General features: G+C 42.4%; 1 protein-coding gene and 1 pseudogene across 1 annotated transcript; one reads left to right on the top strand and one right to left on the bottom strand.

Annotated features, from left to right (window-relative positions):
• Positions 1–578, top strand: part of LOC123731423 (glycine N-acyltransferase-like protein 3) — a 608-nt pseudogene extending 30 nt beyond the window's left edge.
• Positions 579–4,468: 3,890 nt separating this feature from the next.
• On the bottom strand, positions 4,469–9,555 carry LOC106589913 (mitochondrial genome maintenance exonuclease 1). Its single transcript, XM_014180361.3, has 4 exons — positions 8,762–9,555; positions 8,389–8,629; positions 5,752–5,884; positions 4,469–5,121 (listed from the first exon to the last, which is right to left on the bottom strand). Exons 1-4 carry the CDS (start codon positions 9,312–9,314, stop codon positions 4,987–4,989), a joined length of 1,062 nt encoding a protein of 353 aa, XP_014035836.1. The 5' UTR covers positions 9,315–9,555; the 3' UTR covers positions 4,469–4,986.
• Positions 9,556–9,774: the final 219 nt, after the last annotated feature.

Here is a 9,774-nt window from a genome sequence, read left to right as displayed (position 1 = left end):
GGCACGTGCCCTTCTTGCATTTGTAATTCGCCCATGATTATTACAAGGTTTAGCTAGCTGGTTAGACTAAGGGCGATTCCACAGTGAAATTGAATCAAGGATATCCTCCCTGGATGAATCTCACAGTGATCTAGTCAACAAAACCTGGAAGATCGGGAACGCGGATCACAGTGTCTGGATGAACATGATCCAGAACTACCCGTCCTGCTGGATCCAGACAGCCAGCAGCCCAGAACCAGGGTTCTGACCTAGCCCTCCAGTGTCATGGGTATATACCATCTACACAGCTCTCACCAGAACAGAGGTGCTTTTACACATATGACATGTTCCCCCCTGAAAATAATTACCAAAACTATGGTTCGTACCCTGTCCCAGGTATCCTGTACACCCTGCCGGAGCACAGAGGACAGGGCCTGGCCAAAGCCCTGACCAGCAGCATGTCCAGGAGGCTCTATGCTCAGGGCTAGCCAGTGTACTGCTTCAGAGAGGAGAACACACTGTCCTACAGCCTCTTCACCAGCCTGGGCTTTACTGAGGACCCTCGATACAGGGCTGCATGGTACCAGTTCCATTATTAGTGTTAGCTAGTTCTGGGCTTTACTGAGGACCCTCGATACAGGGCTGCATGGTACCAGTTCCATTATTAGTGTTAGCTAGTTCTGGGCTTTACTGAGGACCCTCGATTCAGGGCTGCATGGTACCAGTTCCATTATTAGTGTTAGCTAGTTCTGGGCTTTACTGAGGACCCTCGATACAGGGCTGCATGGTACCAGTTCCATTATTAGTGTTAGCTAGTTCTGGGCTTTACTGAGGACCCTCGATACAGGGCTGCATGGTACCAGTTCCATTATTAGTGTTAGCTAGTTCTGGGCTTTACTGAGGACCCTCGATACAGGGCTGCATGGTACCAGTTCCATTATTAGTGTTAGCTAGTTCTGGGCTTTACTGAGGACCCTCGATACAGGGCTGCATGGTACCAGTTCCATTATTAGTGTTAGCTAGTTCTGGGCTTTACTGAGGACCCTCGATACAGGGCTGCATGGTACCAGTTCCATTATTAGTGTTAGCTAGTTCTGGGCTTTACTGAGGACCCTCGATACAGGGCTGCATGGTACCAGTTCCATTATTAGTGTTAGCTAGTTCTGGGCTTTACTGAGGACCCTCGATACAGGGCTGCATGGTACCAGTTCCATTATTAGTGTTAGCTAGTTCTGGGCTTTACTGAGGACCCTCGGTACAGGGCTGCATGGTACCAGTTCCATTATTAGTGTTAGCTAGTTCTGGGCTTTACTGAGGACCCTCGATACAGGGCTGCAAAGTTCCCCTTTAACAGTTTGCGACTAAGGTCTTGCATAGAGATCAATGTTGACAATAAAAGCTACTCAATCCAAATAAAACGCAAGTATATGGAGAGATCTCGTGTGTGTGTATGTATATATATATATTTATATATATATATATATATATATATATATATATAATATATATATATATATATACACACACAGTTGAAGTCGGAAGTTTACATACACTTAGGTAAGTCATTAAAACTTGTTTTTCAACCACTCCACACATTTTCGTGTTAACAAACTATAGTTTTGGCAAGTCAGTTAGGACATCTACTTTGTGCAAGACAAGCAATCTTTCCAACAATTGTTCACAGACAGATTATTTAACTTATAATTCACTGTATCACAATTCCAGTGGGTCAGAAGTTTACATACATTAAGTTGACTGTGCCTTTAAACAGCTTGGAAAATTCCAGAAAATGATGTCATGGCTTTAGAAGCTTCTGTTAGGCTAATTTACATCATTTGAGTTAATTGGAGGTGTACCTGTGGATGTATTTCAAGGCCTACCTTCGAACTCAGTGCTTCTTTGCTTGACATCATGGGAAAATAAAAATAAATCAGCCAAGACCTCATAAAAACAACTGTAGACCTCCACAAGTCTGGTTCATCCTTGGGAGCAATTTCCAAACGCCTGAAGTTACCACATTCATCTGTACAAACAATAGTACGCAAGTATAAACACCATGGGACCACGCAGCCATCACACCGCTCAGGAAGGAGACGCGTTCTGTCTCTTAGAGATGAATGTACTTTTGTGCGAAAAGTGCAAATCAATCCCAGAACAGCAAAGGACCTTGTGAAGGTGCTGGAGGAAACAGGTACAAAAGTATCTATATCCACAGTAAAATGAGTCCTATATCGACATAACCTGAAAGGCCGCTCAGCAAGGATGAAGCCACTGCTCCAAAACTGCCATAAAACAGCCAGACTACGGTTGGCAACTGCACGGGGGTGGCAGCATCATGTTGTGGGGGTGCTTTGCTGCAGGAGGGACTGGTGCACTTCACAAAATAGATGGCATCATGAGGGAGGAAAATTGTGTGGATATATTGAAGCAACATCTCAAGACATCAGTCAGGAAGTTAAAGCTTGGTTGCAAATGGGTCTTCCAAATGGACAATGACCCCAAGCACACTTCCAAAGTTGTGGCAAAATGGCTTAAGGACAACAAAGGCAAGGTATTGGAGTGGCCATCACAAAGCCCTGGCCTCAATCCCATAGAAAATGTGTGGGCAGAACTGAAAAAGTGTGTGTGAGCAAGGAGGCCTACAAACCTGACTCAGTTACACTAGCTCTGTCAGGAGGAATGAGCCAAAATTCACCCAACTTATTGTGGGAAGCTTGTGGAAGGCTACCTGAAACGTTTGACCCAAGTTAAACAATTTAAAGGCAATGCTACCAAATACTAATTGAGTGTATGTAAACTTCTGGCTCACTGGGAATGTGATGAAATAAATAAAATCTGAAATCAATCATTCTCTCTACTATTATTCTGACATTTCACATTCTTAAAATAAAGTGGTGATCCTAACTGACCTAAGACGGAATTTTTACTAGGATTAAATGTCAGAAATTGTGAAAAACTGAGTTTAAATGTATTTGGCTAAGGTGTATGTAAACTTCCGACTTCAACTGAATCTTATCTCAGCTCACTGGTCATGATAACAACACCCACCCGTAGCACACGTTCACCCGGTCACAGGTGCACCTCAGCCACGCTCAAGGTACTAAACAATATCATAACCGCCATCGATAAGAGACATTACTGTGCAGCCGTCTTCATCGACCTGGCCAAGGCTTCGACTCGGTCAATCACCGTATTCTTATCGGCAGACTCAATAGCCTTGGTTTCTCTAATGACTGCCTCACATCTCCAATCCAAAATCAAATCTAGAATTCCTATTTCGCAACAAAGCCTCCTTCACTCACGCCGCCAAACATACCCTAGTAAAATTGACTATCCTACCGATCCTCAACTTCGGCGATGTCATCTACAAAATAGCTTCCAATACTCTACTCAGCAAACTGGATGCAGTCTATCACAGTGCCATCCGTTTTGTTACCAAATCACCTTATACCACCCACCACTGTGACCTGTATGCTCTAGTCGGCTGGCCCTCGCTACATATTCGTCGCCAGACCCACTGGCTTCAGGTCATCTATAAGTCTATGCAAGGTAAAGCTCCGCCTTATCTCAGCTCACTGGTCCCCATAGCAGCACCCACCCGTAGCACACGCTCCAGCAGGTATATCTCACTGATCATCCCCAAAGCCAACACCTCATTTGGTCGCCTTTCCTTCCAGTTCTCTGCTGCCAGTGACTGGAACGAATTACAAAAATCGCTGAAGCTGGAGACTTATATTTCCCTCACCAACTTTAAACATCAGCTATCTGAGCAGCTAACCGATCGCTGCAGCTGTACACAGCCCATCTGTAAATTGCCCACCCAATCTACCTACCTCATCCCCATACTGTTTTTATTTACATTTCTGCTCTTTTGCACAGCATCATCTGCTCATTTATCACTCCAGTGTTAATCTGCTAAATTGTAATTCTTCGCTACTATGGCCTATTTATTGCCTACCTCCTCATGCCTTTTGCACACACTGTATATAGACTTTCTTTTTTTCTACTGTGTCATTGACTTGTTTATTGTGTTATTGGCTTGTTTATTGTTTATTCCATGTGATTCCATGTGTAACTCTGTGTCACACTGCTTTGCTTTATCTTGTCCAGGTCGCACTTGTAAATGAGAACTTGTTCTCAACTAGCCTACCTGGTTAAATAAAGGTGAAATAAAATTTAAAAAATAAAAACTGTATATATATATCATTGCAAGAGGATGAACTTTGACTAAATATTACTTTGAACAGTCATTAAATATGATGTTTTTATATGCATCTTATCAATGCACATGATTCAAATACCTTTTACACGAGCAAAGATTAAGTTGTGCTTGTGTTTGTCCATGGTCATTTTTAGTGTAAGCTGTGTGGTTTACAGTAGAACACCACAAAGGAAAATATTCAAATTGTATTCTTAGCTATAACATTTTATCAGTGTTGTGTTTAGAGATCGGATTGGTAAATGTTAATTCAATAACTGAAATGGAGGGTGCTTTTTCTTTTAATAATTTTATTGTATAAAACTAAAAATAGAAACTCTCTCTCTTTCATCTTTGTTTGTTGATTGCTGAACTTCACAGGCTGATGCTACCACCTAGTGGTTCGATTTCCTCAGAAGTGATGTTTATACTTTAAAAAGCAAAACAACTCAAAAAGTTTAGACTAGACAAAATGTTGTACTGTACAACAATTTAACATTCTCAACACAGTGTAAGGGTCAGCGATGCATTTTCTAGCTTGAATACAACCTTGAGGTAACATAACACTACACTAAAATAAAGAGCTGTTTTCAAACTTGTCAAGCTCAAAAATCGGGCAATGACGCAAAAAGACTGTCACAGGTCAGAGTAAATGCTAAATTGTCTGTTTCTGAGCAGACTGACACTCCTTTGTTCAAATCACCAGTCAAATGTGACTGAGTGTCAGAAAAGCCGAGCACTTTCTGTATCTGGGGGTGAGAGTACTTCTAGGTCCATCTGCTACATCAAGCAGCAAAGACACCATTCCTTCACCTCCTCTCGGTGTAATCCTCCAGTCGTACCAGCCATCTCTCCCAGTACTGTAGCACCTGCTCTGAGCTCAGTAGATGAGGATGGGCAGGGGAACCATCTTTATAGGCCACCACAATCAGTCCATTCTCAACCTACAGGGACAAGGGGGGGTAAGCCATGTAGGAAATGAAGCACATAGTTTAGCATGTAGTAAAGAGATATGGTCATGTTTCATGGTCGGAGACAGAGAGTCAGCCAGTCCCAATTTTCTCCGTGCCCCTCCCCCTTGGCCCTAACTCTTGGACGTTTGCAAATCTGTAAGGTGGCAGCAATACTGGAAGTTCTTTCACTGCACTGCTTATACCTACCCAGAACCTTCAAAGCTTCCAATTATACCTACCCAGAAACTAAAGAACTGGAAGCTCCTTCACTATACTGCTTATAACTACCCAGAACTGGAAGTTCCTTCACTGCACTGCTTATAACTACCCAGAACTGCAAACATTGAAGGGTTAGGGCCAAGGAGGAATGGTAGGAAGCGAATTAGAACAGGCTGAGAGAGTATGGTGGTCTCCAGTGGTGTAGTGGAGGGTAAACACGGATAAATGCCATTTACGCAGCTTTTGTATTTTGCGTGAGCGGTTACCCATCTTCTGCTGAAAAATACATTGAAAGTTCCTGGGAGTGTTACTGTAACTCACCACGAACTACGGTCAACGTTTACCCACCTATTTATTTTTTTACCACTACATCACTGGGGGTCTCGCTCAAATCATACCTACCTGGTAGTTGTAGTTCACGTCGTTGTTTAAGGCCCCAACGTAGGCTGCCACCTGTAGAGGGTTGTCGTAGGTGTTGCTGAGGAAAGGTTTAGACCTCTCCGATGTCTTCCAATCGATCACACACAGCACACCCCTGAGGAACGAAGGCTGAGGTTTAGGGGCCAGTTTCCCAGAAACAGATTTAAAACTAGTCCAGGGCCCTTCCAATTTAGATTCTCCATTGAACATGCATGTTTTATAGTCAAGGACTAAGCTTTATCTGGCTATCCATACTAATTACGGAGACATTTATAGATCGGCAGGTAAGGGTGCTCTCGAGCAGCTAGATGTTCTTTACCATTCCGCCATCAGATCTGGTTGACTCACTAATCACAAATGTTTCGTTTGTAAATGATGTCTGAGTTTTGGAGCATGCCCCTGGATTTCTGTCAATAAAAACAAATTGTGCTGTCTGGTTTACTTAATATAAGGAATTTGAAATTATTTATATTTTTACTTTTGTTACTTAAGCACATTTTAGCATTTCCATTTACTTCTGATACTTAAATATATTTAAAAACCAAATACTTTTAGACTTTCTCAAGTAGTATTTTGCTGGGTGACTTTTACTTGAGTCATTTTCTATTAAGGTATCTTCACTTTTACTCAAGTATGAGAATTGAGTACTTTTCCCACCACTGCATAAACGTTAGTATTATTAGCAGAGATGGTATAGAAAGCATTCTATTTTGTTTGGTATTGGTCTAGCTATCTAATGTTAGCTAGCTACTTCATCATTGAATGTTATTTTCACAATATTATGCATTATTGTATAGTCACCAATTCAGGCTACTTTAGCTTTGACATAAAATGCTTGATATTGTAGGCTCTCTACAAAAAGTTGGGCTTTTATGGCACGGAGGGCAGTGCATTGGCTTCTTCAATAATGTCAGACCAGGCTTGCTGGTTCAATTTATGCTCCTGCAGTTTCCTCCCAATCACTATATTTGGAATGATATGTGGCTAGATGGCTATTGATTTTTCGAGTATGGTGCACAGACCAGTGAGCTAACCATTGCCTTTGGGGACTTGTAACGTGGCACTAACAGGTTACTTTTTGCATTGCATATTCTTTGGTGCACAATCCATCACAATGTTATGTGCAAAGCATATTGTCCTGGCAAATGAAGGAAGAACTCAGATGGCTTACATATGGAGTTGCTTGGAATTGGAAAGGCCTGTGGGTTTAAATTTCTTTCCCTATTTTTCATTTCCTGTGAGACTAAAGAGGAAACTTCCACTCCTTTGATTCCTGTTGACTTTGCAAAGCTGAGTATCAGAGTTCAGGCAGTGGTATGGTAAAACTATAAACAGGCTGTGGATCATTCACACGGTATTAGCCTGTATCTCTTAATCATAACATCTGGATCAAGTTTATGATCAATATTTCTCAAATTAAAATCAGGTTTCACCCACTCAAACAAAAACAGTTGTTCAGATGGGATAAATTTAGCCTTGACAACAATAACCATAGGGAGTGGTAAGATGGCACCAACAGATCTGGGACCAGGCTAATAGAAATGTACACTAGCGGACTCTGGGGAACCCTGACTGACTTGTTTTGGGAAAACAGCTGGAGTTATTCAATCCCAAGTATGAGTAACATGTCACAGGACTTTGAATTCAGTGAAGAGTAATGGGAGTTACTGGTAATCCACTCTAAAGTGAAAGAAAGCTTTCATTTGTTAGGCCTACCCGTATTCACCTCTCTCCACTCTGTCCTGTACTGTCTAAGGTCACATTCAATAGTGCATGGGAAGTCAACAGTAAGGTTTTCAAGAATGTGTTCTGGAGTTTGGACTAGGTAGCCCTGAGACATGGTCCGCTGTAATCTACTCCCATGTCTCATAGGTAGGGTCTAGGCCACCCATTCTGCCAGTCACATTCTGTTAAAGGTCCCCAAAGCACACACATCCCTGGGTCGCTCCTCTTTTCAGTTCGCTGCAGCTAGCGACTGGAACGAGCTGCAACAAACTCTCAAACTGGACAGTTTTATCTCAATCGCTAAATTCAAAGACTCAATCATGGACACTCTTACTGACAGTTGTGGCTGCTTCGCATGATGTATTGTTGGCCCTACATTATTGCCTTTGTACTGTAGTCTGTGCCAAATGTTTGTACCATGTTTTATGCTGCTACCATGTTGTGTTGTTACCATGTTGTTGTCATGTGGTGTTGCTGCCATGCTGTGTTGTCTTAGGTCTCTCTTTATGTAGTGTTGTGGTCTCCCTTGTCGTGATGTGTGTTTTATATTTTTATTTGTAATGCCAGCACCCCATCTCCACAGTAGGCCTTTTTTCTAAACTGTCATTGTAAATAAGAATTTCTTCTTAACTGACTTTCCTAGTTAAATAAAATAAAATAAATAAAATCCCCACAAGTGGAGAGAATTAATAAGTGTGAATTGGCCAAATAAACTGACAGGTCAGGTAGAGATTGAGTCAACTACATTGCAGACAATGAATTTTACATCAGATTACTACATCATGTGATGTGGTTAGCTGACATGCTGAACACCTATCAAGTTGTTGAGAGAGACATCTATTAGTGGTCTGCAATGTAGCTATCCTGGAACGTGGCCATCATCACCATCCTTACCTGTAGAGAGCTACACAGTCCACAATCCCCAGATAGCCTAGTTTTTCATGCTGCACACGGCTCTCGATGGCTCTCACTCCCCTAACGTCCTCCAGTACATGGCGTACACTTTCCATGTATCCCTCTACCTCCGATGGTACCTCTGGTGCCTCCTCAGGATCTTCCCCCGGTACCTCCTTTGTTGTCAATGGGAGAACACTCTCCACGGCCGTATGGAAAAGCTTCCCTTGTCTGAAGAGATCTAACATAGAAACATTTGGGTCATTTGAATGATAGTGTGTGTATATCATGTCCTCATTTGCAGAACATTCATATTTTAGAGCCTTAAAAAAAAAATGTTTTACTTTCGAATCAGAGGGTTCTGCCTACTTACTCTGACTGTATTCCTTAAAGCCATCCTCTCCCAGTTGAGCTATCATCTTCCTCCTCCATCTCTCCAGGTAAAACTGTTGCTCCGGGGACATAGTCTCCTGTAGGATACGGGTCACACTGGGCACTGAGCCCCTGTCCTGACCCCTTCGTAGGATAATTCTGGCTGGAGCCCCTCCAAGTTCAGTTTCGCCAAAATCAAATACCCTGTCTTGGTTGAGTAACGGGTGGAGGATTTTAGGCACTTTGGATGGTGTTGGAGTTCGATTAGATGGTGTTGGGGATTTTATCACAGGTCCGTAGATTTGAACATCTTGCTCCTCTAGGATATCGGGAGTTTGAGCACTGACTCTGTGGGACACAACTGACTTGAGGAGTGAGGAGTAGCGTCCGCTGTCCACGGAACTGTATGGACTGCTTTTCTTGCGAGCTGGAGAGACATTGGAGGTGGAGAAAGTATTCACGGAGGTCCGGTAACAATGGGAGAAGAGTCCACTGACAACCCTAGATGACTCCCCAACACGCTGGGCACATCTCAACAGCTGATGTAAACGCATTCTAGCTAGCTAACGTTAGCTAGTTAAATACATATATCCTACAACGTTCACTGTGTGCTCTATCTTTGCGTTTACAGCTAGGTAATTTAAAGTGACTCAAGACAGCAACGCCTAAATTATGCTTTGTTTACATTAAATAATTAGTGAAGATAGAAAATAACGAATTAAGTTAGATGATAGTCGTCACCTCTCCCAAAAGTCGCGCCATTTTTGTTACAACTTTTTGACCGGAGAGTGAGAGGTTGCCGGGGCTTGTATTTTTTTCTCACGTAAATCCTGTGTGGGACATGATAGAAAAAACTACAAGTCCAGTAATTACTTCGAATGTGTGTCTTTGAAACTAGTCCGTGTTTTCCTGACATGGAACCAAAGTGAACGTTGATATTGTAGCTGGAAACAGCCCCCCGAAAAAATAAGCTTGTTTGAAAAGTGCACATATTCCGTGGCCATATACAGTTCC

This window comes from Salmo salar, chromosome 28, assembly GCF_965601325.2.
Source record: "Salmo salar chromosome 28, fSalSal1, whole genome shotgun sequence".
Taxonomy (NCBI): Eukaryota; Metazoa; Chordata; class Actinopteri; order Salmoniformes; family Salmonidae; genus Salmo; species Salmo salar.
This window is presented reverse-complemented; position numbering and strand designations above follow the sequence as displayed.